The 19,555-nt window shown below is 45.5% G+C and overlaps 2 protein-coding genes across 2 annotated transcripts in view; both read right to left on the bottom strand.

Annotated features, from left to right (window-relative positions):
- The window catches only part of LOC126569858 (protein Fer3-like), a 3,349-nt gene extending 1,005 nt beyond the window's left edge, over nt 1–2,344 (bottom strand). Inside the window, exon 1 of the mRNA XM_050227245.1 lies at nt 2,101–2,344. Within this exon, the coding sequence (XP_050083202.1) occupies nt 2,101–2,218 (118 nt within the window). The 5' untranslated portion in view covers nt 2,219–2,344. The remainder of the gene's footprint in view (nt 1–2,100) is intronic.
- A 5,888-nt stretch (nt 2,345–8,232) lies between these two features.
- Nucleotides 8,233–18,404, bottom strand: LOC126580852 (uncharacterized). The gene is made up of 11 exons (XM_050244143.1): nt 18,263–18,404; nt 14,387–16,336; nt 13,232–13,636; nt 12,973–13,133; nt 11,095–11,406; nt 10,760–11,018; nt 10,578–10,682; nt 9,930–10,494; nt 9,781–9,856; nt 9,460–9,587; nt 8,233–8,983 (listed from the first exon to the last, which is right to left on the bottom strand). Exons 2-11 carry the CDS (start codon nt 16,198–16,200, stop codon nt 8,423–8,425), a joined length of 4,386 nt encoding a protein of 1,461 aa, XP_050100100.1. The 5' UTR covers nt 16,201–16,336; nt 18,263–18,404; the 3' UTR covers nt 8,233–8,422.
- Between the last annotated feature and the right edge of the window lie 1,151 nt (nt 18,405–19,555).

Raw genomic sequence — 19,555 nt, 5'->3', positions numbered from 1 at the left:
TAGTACTGAAGCGATCGTACACAACTCAATAATTCAATTCAACTTCAATTTTTTTCAATCAAGGTTGTCCCCAGACAGCCAATAAACCACGGCCAGCTTAACGGCGGCTGCAGCTCCACGATCATGGCACTCAATGCAACATCAACTTTCAATATGCCGCGATCATGTGAATGAGTCGGTAAGATGTGTTTTGATTAGTCCTCGAATCGGTACAAAGAAGATCAAGAATGTAAGCGACGTAAATGTAGATAAAATGTTCGTAAATCTGATTAAACATCATCTCTGAGCAGTAGCACATGTGTTGTGTGAGTTTCTGTCCGCAAGCTGCCGAATGTCGTGTCTGTCGTCTTCAACATACCCACCTCTCAAAGCTCAATCAATGTCCTGTAGTCGTATGATGGCTCCAGAATACTTGCATAACCCACTGAACTGGTGCCACCATTTCAAATTCAAAATTCATTCACCTCAAGCTGTTCCACAATACAAGGTCTACAACCAACAGCTTTGGATTTCGTTTGAAGCAGAATCGGCCATTTGTTTGATCCAGTTTCGTAATCTTCAATCACAGTCACACCTTAGCATCTATGCCTCAATCACACCCCTGCATTCGAAAGAAATCGGACTTAGTCATCTTCAAACTACAACAAAATCAAAATGTCCTGTTGAGATGCCGATGCCAGTTCTGGTACGTATCATTCATTCGGTTGTAAGTTCTTTTCAATTTTCAGGTGTTCTTTAAACGGCTTAGATGGATGAGTGGGAGATTTTATATATAAACTAATGAGATTTTTCTTTATTCATTCAAAGGTAGCTACGATCGAGCGCTAGTTTGTTTTTAAGGAACAAGTTGTATGGCCTCTTTCAATTCACGAATCATCTAATGTTGTTTGGTGGTGTTATTCATAAGCTGTTCTTGAATCAGTATCATTGATTCGCAATCTTAACTGAACTTTACACACCAGGTTTTAAGAATCTGCTATTGATCAACTGAAACCGAATGATCAACTCTCGAAACTGGTTGTTTTTCGGTTAGAAAAAGCGGATTTGGACAGCTATATTTTGATACTACAAGTCTTTCAACAAATAGTGCCAATTACCGATGATCCTGATAAATGCAACTATCAAAAAGAAAACCCGCAAGGCGTATCAGGTTAGTAGTCATTTACACCCTTTTGCGACGGAATGGTTTCCTGCGGTAAACGTAAGTTGTTTTTTAAAATGAAAGCGAAAATAAAAACTAAAGAAAACCGTTAAATAACATGGTTTCACAATATACATGACCACTTATGAACACTAAATCGTGGAAGATGTCGGTGTGAGAAGTAGCTAATTTCGAGACATTCGTTTTTTGTCAGTAGCATACTAAACTGCATCCTTCGGAGAATATCGGGTTGAAATTTATTGCCAAAGTTTCTAGTTTCGGAAGTATTTTAAAATGAAAAAAAAAAATGATTTTAAATAAGTTGCTTAAATGAACCAGTTGTGCATAGTTGTTAAAACAAAAGAATCAACCAATGTGATGAAAACATGCCGGGAATCGCCGCAAAATAATGTGTACCGTTGGCTTTGATATTATTAATCACAATTTGAAAACGTAGGATTTTAGGGAAAACTGCTTTAATATTTTGAGATGCACTGAGCGACTTAAAATGCCAGGTGTATTTTCATCAGTTACCAGCTTTTATCAAATATTTAAAAAAATAACATAAAACATATCACATTCAACATATCAATTAAATGCCCTACGGCCATCATCATATTCTCATTGAGTTTTTATAGCTCACTATCATTCTTCATTATTGTGGCCTATATCTTGTTTTCCATGTTCCTTTACTACCCTAACCTTATTTATGTGACCACCGTTCCTTTCTTTTTGTGTAACATTTATATCACTTCACATTGTATTACGAAGATTACACATTGTATCATTTAATTGATGTTATCTACGTCCAAATGTTCACGATCACTGCTCTCTCCAATTGTTTTATCACTGAATCGGAACATTTATAACTTAAGGGTTCGCAAAATCACAAGATTTACAAGTCACCGCTCGACGCCACGGCACTCCATTTTTAGTGTGGTTAGAAAGCTTAAACTTACCTAAATCGGCACACGGGAAACCGGCCATCAGCTCGGGATAGTGAACCATCGATGAAGGATTTTCCTGACCCCAGATGGGCGTGAACGGTGCAACATCCGGCGGGAACGGTGGTTCCATGGTCTCGTTCCAAATTTACTAGTCAATTTAAAGCTAATTCCTGCTGCCTATATTTCGCTGGATTCTCCACATTTGTCGCACTTTATTCCATAACTTTCTTGACGCAGAGAGAACTGAAACTATTGCGCTATGCCTCCTATGATGGTTTATATAAATGGTAACTATGCTGCGGTATCTATGCTGTATCTATGCAGACACCGTGGAACTGTGGAGACCGCTGAACCGTTTCGGACAAGAGATGCTGTTCGACTGAACGCTAGCCTTTGCCGAATTTAATATCCGGACGGAACGGCCAAAGGAACGAATGTGGGCGCGGTGGGTGCGTGTACGTGAAACATGGCTAGGGGAAACCGAGGGTTGGCTGCATTATTTTTAATATCCCAGCATCTGTGCGCTGTCGCATCCTTCCCGGTGTCCTTTCTCCCAATCGCCACCACCCTTCCTGCCGTTCGGCTGAAACGGTTCGGCGCCATTGGTAGCAGCTTGCGCGAATGGCACTCCGCCTTCGCTCCATCGACCAACGATCCTGTAGCCACAACTAAAGCACCGACTGAGGACGTTGCATCCTCGAAACGAACCGTACTAAAGCCACCTTTCGTTGAACCAAAATCTATATCCAGAATACAGGAATAAGAAAGGGAAGAAACGCACCTCACTCGAACCGAGCATCGTTGGCCTACATTACCCAAAAACATCTTTTCGGTACTCGAAATTGAACGAATCTTAAATACGGATTGTGTTGAAAACACAATCTTCTGCCAGTGCCCCTTCACCTCGATTCAGCGGCTATCTGCAACTTCTAATGGGTGATTATGAATTTTTGGTGTATTTGGTTTTTGTTGCGAAAAAGTTTTCCATTGCTGCGTAGCTTCCAGCAGTAGCGAAGCCTAAGTATCCTCCAGACGATAACGATATGCCGTGATATAAATTACTATGCAAATGCTAAAGTTAATTTGGTTAACTTTGACCCGCAGCGCGCAAACAGTAAAGGAGCTGGAATCTGGAAAGGTAAGAAGAAATATGCTTTAATTTTGCAAAGTAAATAACTGGTTTAACGGAAAGCTGCTTAAAATAAAGATTGTTTTAACTTAACCAAATTATTCAAACGTGTTTTCGTTGTTACTTTTTTACGTGAAAGAATTGGAATTTATTGTGGTTTGTAAAGTTACATCAATGGATCAATAGGGGGTTCATGCAGCATCCTGTAAATGAAACAATCCATCTTGGCAGGACTGTTGAAAGTTGCCAAAAACGAAGAAGGGGGGACAACAGATTGCAAGCAGAAAGTAAATTCCATCTCTGAAAAATCTCATCCCACCCAAGTATCACCTTGCGCCTCCATTGGGTAGCGGAGATTCAACAAGCGACACAAGCGTTACCCGGGAAAACCCGGGAAAACGGCCGCAAGCTGACTCCGCCCATCGTGCCAGGACAACAGATTTCGGCGACCAATCGAAAAACATGTTGCCTACGGCAGCAGGCACTCTCGCAGGATAACGCACCCATACGGCGAAAGGATGGAACCAACGGCACCGAATGGCACACCGATATGACGCGTACACGGCCGGAGCCAACTGCTGTGGCGCGATGGCGCACCCGGCAGCCCGAGCACCATTTGGCTGATATCGTGCTGCGCCTGTGCGCCGCCTTGGCAATCGTCATCCTGCCTTCCTGCGATGCTCGGTCCGGGGCGGGCGATGTAGCTGATGTTTCATTTTTCAATCCAGAGGGAGCGTCGATGGAAAATCAATCTTCGCGAAGGACCTGAAAACCTGGCAGGATGTCCTTATCGATTGTTTGGGATTTCATTTTGATATAATAGATAATCTATTGGGAAGCATCGGTTTCCCAAAATTGAGCAAACTCTTGGTGTAAAGAACTTTTATGCTCAATTAGGTGTGAGTTATGTTGTTTCATTAATTTTCATTCAATTTATCATCGTGCATTTGACGCTCTTAAACGCGTGGTTATATAGTAATGCAATGCAGAGTGAAAAGGATGCATTCCTTTCCTTCGAGTTCATTTTAGCGATGGGCATGCTTCAAAAGTTAATGCTGAACCGCGATAATCTTTAATTCGTTTTAAATACTTGGTGCAGAAGTTGGTAATACTTGGAAGAATGCTTGAGAAAATGCAAGAATGAAACCAGATCACCTCAATCAAAACATTTTGTACGATTAGCAGGTTAATCGCTTGATTCAACAAACCCAACGGTGCGCGGTTGAAAGTATGCTCACTCTGTGAAGGGATCGATTTGTTTCCACTTTTAAACAAGTGTTGAAATACTTTAAACGCAAGGGCTTAGCCAATAAAGAGAATAGAAACAAGGGGCGGCAAAAGGCGCACCCTATTTAGCACCCTCATCATGCGGCGTTAGCCTTCCATTCCAGCATAGAACAAGAGTTCCTTGGAGTTGCGGCACAAAAGCGTTTTACCGGCTCGTTAGACGACGGTATGGCCGGCACCCCACATGGCTTGTTTTTACCACAGCAATTAGACACAGATTTGTCATCGGAATGACACTTTATTAATTTTTGTTGCTCACCCTTCCACACATCTCGTGCAAGGGGAGTGTGGTGTTAGCTTCCACACCCCGCTGCCAAGGGCTACACGCAAAGGGTCAGCCCAAAAGTGGGCGCGATGCCGCTCAATCCGTGCTAACAGGATCAATCGCAAGGAGTAGTAGCAGCAGCACAAACAAACAATTTTCCTACAAATCGTGGTCCACCGGCCAAAAGTCAGCGCAAAGTTAATCCCGCGTTAGGGGTTCCGCTCGGCTGCGAATCAGTCAGCTCTTCCACACCTGACAGTGATCCTTTAATATCCGGCATGTACCGACGTATGGTTACGTACGGAGGTGGCAAGGGCAAGGAACTTGCCCTCGATTCCAGTAGCTTTTCGCATCAAGCAGAACGGTTCCGGATGGTCCGGGCGTTGAATTGAATCATATTTTAATAAAAACCGTACGGCATCAGAAGTCATATTCAATCAGTCTCAACCCCTCTCGGGCACCATGACAAACAGGCAGACGCGGAATGGGAGGATGAGACTAATTTGTGATGCTTATTTTACGCCTCGTTTTCGTCAGGGAATTGCATCAGATGTTGACCGATTTTGCTATCCAGCATGGTAGCGTTGCGGTCAGGTGGCTTCTTTCACAAACGCCAAACAGCCTCATTTGGGCGGGATTTTAGATATGCCGTGGTGAAATTGAGGTCATTGCATATCCTGGCATATTGTAGGGATACATTGCCGGGCCGGTTCATTCAAGATTCTCCATTGGTGTGCATCAGTTGAACATGCCATGATTAGGACGCGTTGAGCGAGAATACAATTATTTAATTTCAGTATAGTGCCACTGAGGCACTAAGTAATTTAAAAAACGAGTGCTAATTACTTACCATTCTGGAAAAAGGCAGATTTTGCCTAGGAAGGGAACGAGAAAACGTAAATTGAAATAGTTCAAGTTCATCATGCTACCAAGCTAAGAGGATTTTAAAACATCAGAGATGTAATTTTACTTTCCTTTCTCCGCTAAGTATTGTGAGTTGTAGAGTAGTATTAAAAGATTGTCCGAAGAATCATGGAATGGGCTTATGTAAAAGGACGAGTGAGCGAATGCTTCTCGTTTTAAGAAGACACAAATGTAGCTCAGCAAACGGCACAATGAACGAAGCGATAGTCATAAAACCCAGGACCCAGGAGACATCAAGCAATGAGACTGCTGTGTAGATCCTGAGAGAACCCAAGTGGAGAACGATAGTGGTCTAAAAAGTTTCTCACGGTTTGTATTGTGTAGTCTGTCTGTGTGCTGCAAAAAAAAGGATACAACACATTCTTTCATTCTTATGGTATTTCTCAATTCGTACCCCATCCATACCCTAACGGGAATTGGAGGGGAAATGAAGCGAATCAAATAACGCTAACATAGTTTTCACCAGTTTTCTCTTTAATTTTTTCACTTTGTTTCTCTCTATTTATTATCGCGTACGTTACGAAACTATATACTCTCATTATCGATACATCTGATAGCCTACGTTATCTCCATGCCACCACAGCGCATAGGTTTGTTCTTCCTCCATTTTTAGATCTGCTTGCGCCAACTAGATGCTAAATATACACACAAACGCGGGCGTTTCATGTTACTTACTGTGAGTTATGCTTGCAGTTTGTTAAGCGTGAGTAGAGCGATGTATTTGCACTTCCTGCTAGCTGCTGCTTCAATTACAAATAATTTGTAACATAGCCCTATAAACTGTACATATACACGCTAGACGTAAGTCTGACTGATTCCGTTTTGTCGCATTCTATTGTGTCAGTTGAGTTGCTTATGCTATGGTACATGCCAGACGGGATGGCATGTGCTTTATGGCTGCTGTCAGTCGCTAACTTTAGAAGCAAATCACTCGACCAAAATGCAGCTGCTATGCTGGTGCAACGATTCGAACGAAAATATATGCACATTTGTAGGCTATCTAAAGGAAACCGTGTTAAAATGTAACTTAACCATACCATGCTTTACCTCCTTTCCTATTTTATCCATTCTCCCGTTATCTGTTTGCAGTCGAAAAGATTTAAACAACGACCTCTTCTCGATTCACCCTTCCATTCATTTTTTTTACATTTTTTCATAGATTTTACGAACGGTCACTACACTAAAGTATAACAATTTTGTTTTACTGGAAAGTAGAAAATTTTCATAAGAGCAAATGAATACAGCTTTATGTGTTGGCGACAAAAAACGTAAACGAACAAATGACTGTGAAATGGCGCTTTCTGAAACGAACCAAAAGGTTAAGTGTCTTAGAGAACTCGATTGTAGTGTAAAACATAGAAAGGAAAACAACACATTTTTACACGCAACATCCACATCCTGATATGCTCGCTTTTGAGGGAGCATTTTCCAGGAGATTGTTGGAACAGGTTCTCTCATCAATAATGTTCGCATCAATTGCATTTCTATATATCTGTTTCCATCAGCGGCACACATGACTAAAATTATGCTGATTAATTTGAGCATCTGCTGTTGTCCAATTGATTGGGAATATGCTGCGATTAATTGATATTTTCCGTTGAAATCGAAAGTAGGAAAAGACAAGTAAGAGTAAATGCAATCCATAATTAATTTTGCTTGTCACGCCCATGGATTAGCTTTCTGCTTTCTTCATCCCTTTTCATTTGTATCTAACACGGCACTAAGCCACTGTTTCCAAAACTAAAAATTACCAGCCAAAGCAAGATGTTTCTTTGAAGCCTGGTACAATTAAAAACAAATAGCAGCCGCCACTGGTACACCAGTTTTGGTTTAAACAAAAAAAAAACAAGGAGATAATAAGATAAGTTTTCTCATTTCTATGGTTTTAGTGAACCCTCTCTTCTTCTTTTACCCTCCCAGTTGACCATATCCGTACCGTAACCGTCTTACCAGAACACGCCATAAAATAGATGACAGACAAGAGATGAAAGTTTCATTCGTATAGGGCAACTAAAACGTTAATCTAATGCGCTATGTAATTGTACTCGCAGAACTGCCCGGTAGATGAGAAAAGCAAATGTAACAAATTCCAGGGCCGATTGAGCCAGTAACGATGCTCCTTTCGCCGTTAGGATAGGTAAGAGACTTGCCATTCAAACTGTACAAAATCTAATGGGGTTTGATAAACAGTTGATCAATGGCAATATACCGCAGCAGTTCTTAACAAAAGTGAAATGTTATTTTCGAAAAAAAACCTCACATAGAATTTACGATTTCAGAGACCCACTGCACACACAGCGTAAGTGATGAGATAAAGCTTTGATTTGAATTATGGCTACAACGTTTCTTATTATCATTCGTCCCGTTACAGTGTCTCGGCAGTACGATCCACTCCTACCCACCTCACCCAACAGCTTGCTTTTTAGCTGCAGTGAAAGTGTGCGCGTGCTGATACGACAAGTTAATAATGTAGTGAGAAAAGGGGACTCTTGTGGGAAAAAAGTTTTTTTTCCTGTTTGTTACAAAGAAAAATAAAAAGTTCTGGTTATGATTCCATGTTTAAGATCGAACCTCTCCTGAATTTGCCATAACATCCCAGAGACGTTTTCCTAACGTTATGCGCGCTTCAGGCGCGTTCCATGGGATAGTAGTACATATAAAATAAGCTAAAACAAAAACTATACAATGGTTAAACGTATGTTTGCTTCTGTGCGCACAGAAAGTGATCTCTACGATCTCCCGCTTGTATTTGCCCCACCACCGCTACCACCGACACGACCTGGCGGTCGATCGTACCATTCCGGATCGTTCGGATCGTCCTCTTCCACGAACAGCGATTCCCCGGTATCTGTTTCCTCGTCGTCCAGCTGCTCATCCTCATCCAACATCGGTTTCGCTGTCGGTGGCACGATTTCGTATCGCTGTGACGCGTCCCGGCTATTCAGTAGCCGCTCCATGATGCGCTGATTCTCGGTACGCTTGGCTAGCATCAGATCCTCGTCATCGAACTCCTCGAGATCCGTTTCGTTAACCGACATAGTGGTTGAGGAGCAGGACACATTACTGCTTAACGGATTCTTGGCGCCGATACCAAGGCTTGCCGGAGCCAAATCCATGCTTGATTTCAGCACGAGCAGTACATTGTTGTTAGGATGACGCGATCGGGGCAATTTCTCGATCAGAAAATCATCGTCAACTAATGTGACGTGATCACTCGGCATCGTGCGTAACATCTGTTCGTACACCTCGTCCGCCAATGGGAACTGCAGCGACTCGTATGGGTTTACAATCTAGCGATTGAATGGTAACAATAAAGTAACTATTAATAAACTCATGTTTATGAATCTCTTGCACCAACATAAAAAGTAAAAGATTATGCGTTTTCCGATTTTGACCAAAACATGTGCCCACTTTCGGTATAAGGGTCCCTGGGGCAGGAGGAAATGCCTGTTCCCTCTACTGTTTATACTCTATCTTCCTCTATCTTTCTAATATATACGGCTCCGTCCGTAAGATATCAACTAAAAAAAAAATGTGCCCACTTTGATTTGACCACTATCTTTGATAAATGATAATCAAGATAATATGAAGATAATACTGAATGAAATTCTTTATTCAGTATCTGTAAAGTAATTGCTTGATATGCACTGGGGCTTCTTGTTAACCAAGAACTCATGAATCGTCAAACGTTGGATTTTCCAATCTTCTACAGACAGCACCCAGGAGTTAACTTCATATCCAGCTCGACACGACCAAAATGCCTTACCTCACGCGCATCTGGTGGAGTGTTGCTACCAGTGGCCTGCTGGCCATGCTGCTGCTGCTGCTGCTGCTCGTCTCGCTTCGACGACACCGTCCGGCGACGTTCTTTTTTGTGAAGACTTTTGTTAATAGCTATGTTTGTGCGTAAGGGAAGGAAGATTGATAGTAAATTAAACCAATTAGTGAAAATCTGGCTTGAGATTTGATTGTATTTTTCCTATCAGAGATTTTTACTGAGACACATAGGCTCAGCTATCCTTTCGAACGGTTTACGATAGCGTACCTTTTAATTGTTTAGATTTTGATAATAAAAGAAACTTCTTACCATTGATCACATTAGTTTCCGACAACATTTGGCCATCCTGTGGAGTGAGAGGAGTGGATGGGCACGTCGGTGATGACTGGAATCAAAAGCAAAAGGTAAGTAAAGTCAGCATAAGGGTATGCGTATCGAAACTAAAACCAGTTACTCACGTCGTGATCGACTATCGTGGCGGGTGGTGCTGGGGAGGGTGGATCAGGGGTATTGGCTCCACTCGAACCAGCTCTACTCTCCGTTCGTCGATTCGCTCGCGGTCTGCTCCACGGGAACTTCATGTACGTTCGGAACTTTTTGCGTTCCTCTTGCAGTGCTCGTTCGTGTTTCAGCTGGATCGCTTCCTCTGAGATGTCCTCTTCATCCTGCGCCGGTATCACGATCAGCTGTTGCTGCGGACTCTCGATACTACTACCGGCGCTGGCACTCAATGCCGAACTGTCGCCAACAAGCTTAGAGGAGATGGACGAGGAGCTGGCTTTCGTACCGTTTGGTGGTTGCGCGGATGGTTTTGTTTCCGTCTTTTCAACTCCGCTGGCCACATCGGTTACAACTGATTCCGCAATCAATACAATGCTGCAGCTTTCGTTTGCTGTTGCAGTTGTCGTCGCGGAGGAAGGAGATAGTGCACCTAGACTAACGGCTTTCGTCGCTGTATTCAGCTGGGATATCTCTGTCTGCTCTTGTGCACCATCATCTTCCCCGTCGTCCACGATGCGCCATCTAGAAAAAATGGGAGCGCGATTTGTAGTAAACGAAAATATACATAGAATCAAGGACAGGGGCCCATGGTACCATTAACATACTTTGGTATCGCTATGTCCTTGTACTGAGGTAACGATATTCGATTTGAAGCCGCCATACTGTATGGAATGACAATATTGTCGATATCGTAAGAAATACGATGCCTCCTGGAAAGGGCGAATAATCATCGTTAAACCATTAACCATCTCGCCATCATCACCGCTGATGCCCATTGATCCCTTACTTTTCATTACGCTGATTATTTGGCGTCGGCGAAGAGTTCTTGCTGCGGCTGACGTTACCAGTGCCATCCTGCAGGCCATCACCGTGGTGATCGTAAGAATGGGAGGATTTTCGCGATTTACTTTGATGGCTATTCTTTTGGTAGTGTCCGTTTGAACCACTCAGCTTATATCCACTACCATCAGCCATTGCCTGAGTGCCGTAACCCGATTTGCGATTGTTTTGCGTCACATCACGCCGCGATTTCGATTTCTTCGATTCTATTGCAAAGTAGGAGAGTAAAACGATGTGTTAATAGCAATCATATGCACACCAAATGGAGTAATAAAGACTTACTATTGCCTCCATCGGTGAAGGAACGATCGTTGGATTTATATTTGTTGCTGCTCTCAGGCTTCCGTTTGCCATCTGAGCTAATGTACCGCTTTCCATGGGCGGAGTGATCGCCTTCATCACCGGATGAGAAGAAGGAAGCGTTGGCACCACCAGCACGCGATGAGCTGGTGGAAAGATGTTTGTACGATGAGCTGGTACCATGCTTGGTCGAGCCCATGCCGGTGCTGCTACTGGTATGCGTCGTCCTTATCATACGATTCTGCACATCGGGCAGCCGCATGATCGCTTCTAGGTGTATAGAGTGAGAAGTGTCTGGAAATAAAATATGTAATATCAGAGTCAAATGGCGTCCTTCTTTAATGAGAAACAACCATACGCATTTGAAAACAAAATGTTCAGAATACTTTTTTTCTAGCCTTTTCAGCATTTTCCCTTTTCAAACGAAATTGCCTATATTCATAGGTAGTGCGTTTACTCCAGGTCGGTCGCCATCTGCGTCATATTCACACAAAATCGGAGCAAACAGGAAGGAGGGAGAAGGTGTGCCAGCTTATTCAAGCGGAGCTCGGTGTGTTGTTGAGGTATGGTGAGCTATGTGAGCTCTCTTTGTTTGAAACAACAGTGGCCTATACTCGCAAGGGGCAGTAGCAGAAGCCAGTGAATACCCTACTGCAGGAAGTGTAGTGAGTAGGGACAGATTTCTAAAAAGCCAGAATGTGGAGCCCTCGCACACCAGCAACTCTGCGCATGTGCGCAGAGAACGTGCATTTTCAATTCCGGAACGTGGCAGCAGAGTCTCAAAACTGCAGCAAACCAGTCAGGAGGACATGGCAAACAAAACAAAGAGTGGAGCGGAGGAGGGAGTGTTGTGGATTGCCCTCATGGCGCGTTTTGCGCGGGAAAAATAGCTCATAGAAACACTCGTCCGCTGGTGTATGCGCTCTGCTTGCTCAGGAAGAGAGTGCGTACAGTAGCAGGCAGCAACGAGCGAACCCAACGTGTTAGTGAAACACAACCCGCTCTCTCGCACACAATCGTACACTCTTCCCCGGGTCGTGGCTTTGCATGCTACGTTGGATTGTATCTTTTTTGAGTGAGCAGAGTGAGCAGCAATGTACAGAGAACCCCACCAACAGACATACAGACAGAGGAAAGCAGACTATCTTATGATTGAAGCTGTCGTTGTTGCCGGAACACGCAGGTTTCGGTGATGAAATACGGGACACATGTTTGCTCGCTAATGCGTGTGCGAATATAGCGACATGCTAGCCACTAGCAGCTCACGGGGTGCTTCCATCGAGATTTATAAACGGCCACCATATGATGTGGCTGAACATGATGGTTTCAGACGACGTCATCCTTTAGGTGATTTAGTTTCAATCATCAATCTCTTTTAAAGAATGTTTTAGGACAGTAGAATCGATCGCACACCATCCCACACGATTAAACAGGTCCACGATCTCAGATGATTCGTTGCAATCTATCGCTTCTCTATGTATGTAAGGAATTCACTGTGCAAAGGAATTAATGCAATTGCACACGCTTTCACATCCACAATGGCAAAATTGTTATCTCGTTTGTGTTGTTCACCACAGTTAAAGTTGTGTTAATTCTCTTCTACTAATGACATCGGCATCGGATGAGAGGCACAGAACGTTGACGTGTAAGGGGTAGTAGTTTGCTGATCATGACTATCTTATCGTCATGCTTACTAGTGTTTGTTGCTGCGTTCTTTTCTTTGGACATCTAACCATAGAGGGCATTTCATTTTTTAAGATTCATCTTAAGTAAACAATACATTTAGCAATTGCCATTTCTGTGCCATCTACATGATTCAATGATATCGGATCGAGTTAAACGAGGTCAAACAACACTTACCTTCAGGGAAACTGAGCACAGGGTGATAGGAAGAATCCAGCAATGCGACTCGTTCGGCGAATGGCATTGTAGCAGGTGGATCTCGTGGTGCTGTCGGATCCGGTCTCCCCGTACACAGCGCACACGGTTGTAGCGGCCATTGACAACCACATTTGATGTTACTGTAATTTTGCAAAGGGGATCATGTAAGTGTCCACTGTTTCCAGAAAGGAGTCCAGAAAGAGAATAAAAACACGGCTAGGGATGAATCGATCTTTACCTTGGTCTAGCTGCTCGCTTCGATATAATGTGCAGGTTCGATGTCTGCAGAAGCTTCCGTTTGCGGAACTTCTCGCGGTTGTATGGTCGCGAACGGGAACAGCTCATCACGTCTTCCTCATCGTCTGTAATGCTGGCAGCGCTGTCAGTCGTTAGCGGTTTGCTGCTGCCTGGAAGCTGCCCACGATACCCATTGACCGACTGCGGCTGGTTACCACCAGCATTGGTGTCCTCTTGAATAGAATCTTCCAGTGTAATGGGGCCCTTGTTGATGCGGATCTTCATCAGCAGCTCGTTGTGCTGCCGAATGCGATACTCGAGATCAGCTACGCGCGAAAGTAGCCACGTCCAACGGCTTGCCACCGCAGCACGATCTTTAGACCACTTCCATAAAGCTCGCTTTGGGCTGTATTTGAAAGAGATGAACGATAAATAATTTGAGAACCACATGTTACAATTTAAAAATCATCAAACTCAATACTAGTCACAATAGTTGGAAGTTGGAAGCAATCATCTTATTGGGATACGTAAACTGCATTTGAGCGTATCGCGTCTCAATGAAGATCTCCCTTATTGAAAAAATCTACGAGTATTGCTGTTCGTTATTTCAACAGCCTTTATGATGGGTAGCGTTTCAAAGCTTTAACAAAGCTCTTATTGCTGGTGCCATGCGTGAGAGTGAAAGCAACTGTAGATTCAAGGGCACGGGCTCCTACACACTTTTCGTGTGGAGAATCCCGGGATAGCTGGGCGTTCCGCGGAGTCAGTAAGAGAGCGAGAGAATCACATTTTCGCCATGCGAAAAGTACAATAGCGACACGATTCGGGTAGCATATTGACTATTATCTACTTACTAATTTCCTACGCTAGTCAATAGTGTATCGTTGGAATAAAAACGAATTTAAATGATTTTTCTAAACAAAAAAATAAGCATGTTCAAACATATCTTAATTGAAACGGCTCTGCGTTGAACGTTTCAAACGTAAACAAGAGCGACAGCCATATCATGAATCATCTCCAAAATCGTTTATCATTTAGTCATCTATAGTCTTTGTAGTTCAATAAAAATGTTTAATGTGAATCTCAAGCCACACAGATGTGTCATGTATATGAATGTGAATGGATCGTGTAATGCATTTAGTGCACTGTTACTTACATCGCGAGTGGTAATTGTGAAGCGTTGGTATACGGTACGGATTCGTCCGCAGATTCGCCACCAGAGCTGCTAAGTGTTGCGTCTGAGTCAATGTTCGTCTGCACTTGACGCAGCTCGGCGTGCAACAGTCCGGCGGTCTGCTCCAGCTCTGCGATCGCCCCTTTTTCGAACAATGGAATTGTGTTGGAAATGTTGCCGTATCCACCAGCAACAGATGGCTGCTCCGCCGATGTCCCAGCGATGTTGTTCACGCCGGTAAAGTAGCGGCTGTACCGGACGCGTTTGCTTTGCGTCGAGCAAATCGTGTTGGATATTCCTTCCAAGCGCTTGGTAAACGTCTTGAGCGCGTTCGCCGAGATCGGTTTCAGCTTTTCCGGCTGCTGGTCCCCTGCTGTAGGAGCCTGGTAGGGGATGATATCGGGCCATTGTTGACCACCGGTTGCCGACGTCATCGATGTTGACGGTGCCGTCGTCGCATTGGGATGGTTGAACTGCAGCTGCTGCTTCGCGTGTTCTTTCTCGCGCTTCTTCCAGTAGCGCTGTACGTACTCGAACAACCCCGCGGTCTCTTCACTCACGTGCTGGCCCATATAACGAGCGGCTAGTTTATTCAGCCGACGCATCAGGAAATCGTATTTGCGTTGCATTTGCAACTGACGCTTGACGATCTCAGTGTGCAGCTCAAGACGCTCGCGATCCTTGTTCGGGGAGGCCGCTGCGAGGCCACTAGTACCATCCGGACCATCGCAAAGGTTAGCTACATCTACATCACTGAACAGCAGCAGCCCACTGCCATCAAAGCTCTTCAGTACCTGAAGCAGATCGATGTCCGCGGTCGACAGTTCGTGAATCATCTGGTCCATTTCCGCGCTGTCCTTCAGATAGTCCTTCTGGAGACCCAACTCACTACCAGCCCCGATCGACGACTGCGATGAGTCTTGCGCCGGCACGTGCAACAATTCTTGCTGTGATGGAGGTGGCGGTGGCGGTGGTGGTGGTGGAGGTGGCGCTTGCTGAAGTTGCTGTGGCGTGTTAGAGTGCGCCTGGAACGTTTCGCCTGTGGTGGACGACAGCACGATGGGTGTGTTTGCCATGTCTATTGGAGTTTGTACACTGGAACCACCGGCTGCAGCAGGTTGTAGAATGTTTACTGGCATGTTCATAGACGTGGGGGCGGCGGTAGAGATGGTGGCCTTTTCCAAACCGTCCAGGACGGTGCCGGTAGGCACAGGATGGACGCCCATCTCCGGGATACCACCGGTGGAAGCTTCCTGGTGGATTTGCTCTAGCGCCAACTCGATCAGATCGCGGTCTTTTTCAGGAAGTCTCTTCAGCCCCCCCGAACCACCATTGCTGTTGTTGTTTTGTATGTCATCCACTGTGGTGCCGCCGATCGTGGCCTCTTCGGCACCGGATGCCACCGGAAGGGGCGCCACCGTTTCTGCCGTTAATGCTGGCTGCGGAACGAAGGTACTACTATTTCCGCCAGTTACAGCTGCAGTGGAGCAGACTGCCGTTCCTTCCGTTACGAGCGCTGGGACGCTGTCGGAGGACGTTGCTGGCGCTTGTTGATTCGATTGCACAGTGACTGCGTCAGTGTCGACGTAAGAGGTCACGGCATCGGTTGAGGCAAGCGTAGTGCCAATGGTGCTGGTTGTCGTCGTGCTGCTACTCGTACGCGGGGAGGCACCTGATGCTGCCGAAGAAGACAGTTTGCTCTGGCTTAGTGGCTCTGTTAGAGCGGGAGCCATCGCTTCCACTGCATTGGATCGCAGAGCGTTCGTTGTCACCGACGTTGCAACCGCAAGGCCCATTCACCGGTGCACCAAGAGTGAGGACTCGAATGCAGTCCTTGATCGGCCAGAGAGATGTTGAAGGGCACGAGGAACACTGGTCTGGTTTTTGCCGCATTCAACTACACTATCATATCGTTTCTTCACCATACACTCACTGTAAGCAAAAGAGCAAAAAGAGAAAACTCACATTAGTTTAAGTACTTTATAACACAACATAATATGATTGCAAACTGGGTATCTGACCCAACGTAAGCAGTACAAAATCCTGGTTTACCCACTTCAGAAAGAGTTTCGAGTGTATGAAGCTAAACAAACAATAAACAACAATAAAAGATCCGTTCTGATCTACAACGGACAAGGTGTGGGTTAAGGTATCGTTACATCTCCTGCGCAATCATCTTCTCACCGCCGGGAGAAGGCCAAAAGCTGACCAAGAAAGCGGCGATGTTCGCGAAAACACCCTGCCAGGCCACAAATACACACGCCCTGCCGTAACCGCAAAAAAGGTAGGCAAAGCAAAAGGTAAGACGATCGTGAAGTTGCCGGCATTTCATGCTTCTCCGCGCACGCACACTTCGATGGACAATTTCCCAGCAAGCGCACGATGCTGTACGCGGTAGACGCTGGTCGCATGATTTTTTTTATGAGACACACCAACACAGACATCTCTCCGTGTATGCGTGTATCAGCAGCATGTTATGCGTGCGCTCGAGATCAGCAGCCAGCCAACCACTAGGAAAAAGGAGTTAATTGAAAATGACAATAATACCTACAAATCATTACAAAGGATATCGAGCATCAGCGTACTCACTAGAGAGCTAATAGTCTGCCCTAGTCACCTTGAAAAAACGGGGATAATGCTCGGGGCTCATTCAACTTAAGCGACGATTTCATCACCCAGCGAGATTCTCGCGAGACAGACAGCGTACGTACCGAGCACAGCATACGGGTACGAGAGACGGTTAGATTTATTCTGGGTCTATTCAACAGTCAAGAGCGATTTGAAACATGCAGCGACATGAATAAACACGTGTTGGGCTTGATTGTGTGGCCCGTACTAAGATAGTCCCTGTGACGCGTGTTACCGTGGTAACGATCGGTGAGACCTCGATCTCGCGATTAGGATTCTTTTAGAATAAATCGTTTTCATTTCACTAAATCAATCACATAGTTCAGTTTAAACAAGATTATTTGGTAAGTTTAAGCTGCTGCATAACATGAAAAATAATCGTCGTCTAGTGATTAATTAAATTACCTTCATCTGCCTTCAAGATATCAACCCATCCTTATCAGAACAAACAGAGGGACACTGGATATAACAGACGAACAAGCATATTTCAAATAGATAGAAGAATATTCGAAGCAAGACAAACTGAAAACATATTCATCGTTCGTGAACATTATGAATTTTCTTCTACTTTCACTGCACGAAGTAATTTCCCGCAAGAACAGCTACTTCTTGAAGAACAATTAAAAACCCTCGATCTGTGCCGTCCACGGGAAGGGCCTGTAATTGGGTTCGATGGCTATTGTTCTCGCGTGTACGCAATGACGCAGTTTCGACCACGAAAAGCGGAAAAACGGGGACGGGGAGTATTCCGGAACAAACTCCACGCAACGAGGGGCACTTTAATCGCGTGCTCATTGGATTATAAAAAAACAAACAATCCGATAATCATGAGGTAGGTGTTTGAAGGGGGGTTTTCCAAAACACTCCCCCCCCCCCCCCCCCCCCCCGGGCACTATCGATATGCTATCGGACGAACGCATAATTTAATGATGCGACGACGAATCCGGCCAACATCGAACACCCTTTCTCACTCAGGGGTGCTTGGGTGAGCGCACGCACGCACACCAGTGAAAAAGCTACCCCCACCCCACCGGCACTGCCGTCGACCGCATCATTCCGTAAAACGAACGCTACACCCCGTTTGATGCAGCCGCCCCAAACAAACTTTGATGCGCGGGATTATCCTCTGTTCCGGAACCCGATTTACACCTTCTTTTCGAACTCCGAGTTCTCCGCTAATCCATTCACGCACTTGCGCTGCGGGAAAGCAGCTATTTATGTCATACTCACATGTCTCCGACGGACGACGACCACACACGCCACGCGCTTCTTGATTTCCCTTGCCCGTTGGTAGGTTGGAGTAATTACACTTGAACCTCTCTTCTGGCCGTTCGATGTCGTGCCGGACAATCGCTAAACGATTAACGCGTCAGACCCCAAACACGGTGGGCAGGAATTCAGAGGAGGCGCACCGCATCGTCGTTCGGTTCTTGATTATGAAACAACGCGAGCGAAATACGTGGTACGGTGGTATTAGTGCACTCGACAACGGGGACCAACCTTTATCACGGGTAGCTCACAAGCGCCGTCTCGCCGTCGCTCGTCTTCTTCTCACTTCTTGGCTTCCAAAACCGCGCGCTCACTTCTCACCATCCACGCACCAGCCTAGAACGCCAGCGGGAGGCGCCTGCCAGACTTGGTGTTGCAAAGCCTCGGTTCTCCGGAACGGATGCTAGCCTATCTTCCGAATCACGGAACGGCAAACGCACGCGCGCGTACAGAGCATCAAACTCCCGGCTATAGGTTTTGCGCTTCAAACGGAAATCGAAACGACGCAGGCGAAGCATACGCGATGCACTTTTATCGTATGACGCGACCAAGCGCGCGAAATCACCGGATATTTTCCAGGTGTGGCCAACGGCCTCGAACTTTTCTTTTTACAGCAAAATGCACTACCGCCGCTGAACTGTGCGATGAGCTAACGCGCTGGAGCGGGGTTCCGGGGTATCCGCTAGAACACACCACTCACCTTCTTATTGATGGCGGCACACAAAGATGGTGGAGGCCACATCACACGCACTACGTTGGGCAAATCGATTGCAGCTTTTTTTTCCTCTTTTCTCACCGCCGCCTGCTAAAAAAACAGCCCTCTTCTCACTATGCGCCTCGTCTCACAGCACTCCGTGCTTCACCCTTTTGCCGCACTCCTCTTTTTCCTGCAATTATTCCTCCGTGGAACTTCACTCCTCGGACGGCAATTTACTGGGGGCCCGCGCGAACCGCGCTTCTCACTTCATGCTTCCGCCGAAAATCCTTCTCTTGCGGGCGTACATACACTCACGGACACACGCACATACACTCACACACTAGCAGCCGTCTTCCGTCTCTTTCTTTCTCGTGCTTTCCATGCACGCTTCGACCACCATTCGATCGCTCGTTCTCGCTCTGGCACGTAGCTCGCAGAGATGAAAACGGAAAAAAGATGGCTTCACTTTTGCTCTGCGCTTCTGCTTCGAATTTCCAAGCTGGGCACTTTCCTCCGCTTCCAGATTTCACATCCCATGGACACGCGCTGGTCGGGGG

Source organism: Anopheles aquasalis, chromosome 2 (assembly GCF_943734665.1).
Source record: "Anopheles aquasalis chromosome 2, idAnoAquaMG_Q_19, whole genome shotgun sequence".
NCBI classification, from domain to species: Eukaryota; Metazoa; Arthropoda; class Insecta; order Diptera; family Culicidae; genus Anopheles; species Anopheles aquasalis.
Note: the sequence above shows the minus strand (reverse complement) of the source record. Positions and strands in the feature narration are given on the sequence as shown.

Coding starts and splice junctions, on each gene's coding strand:
- LOC126580852 (XM_050244143.1), bottom strand. CDS start 16,200: ATGGGCCTTGCGGTTGCAACGTCGGTGACAACGAACGCTCTGCGATCC. Junction 13,134..13,231: donor AAGCGAGCAGCTAGACCAAG/GTAAAGATCGAT, acceptor GCAAAATTACAG/TAACATCAAATGTGGTTGTC. Junction 11,407..12,972: donor TGTGCTCAGTTTCCCTGAAG/GTAAGTGTTGTT, acceptor TTTTATTTCCAG/ACACTTCTCACTCTATACAC.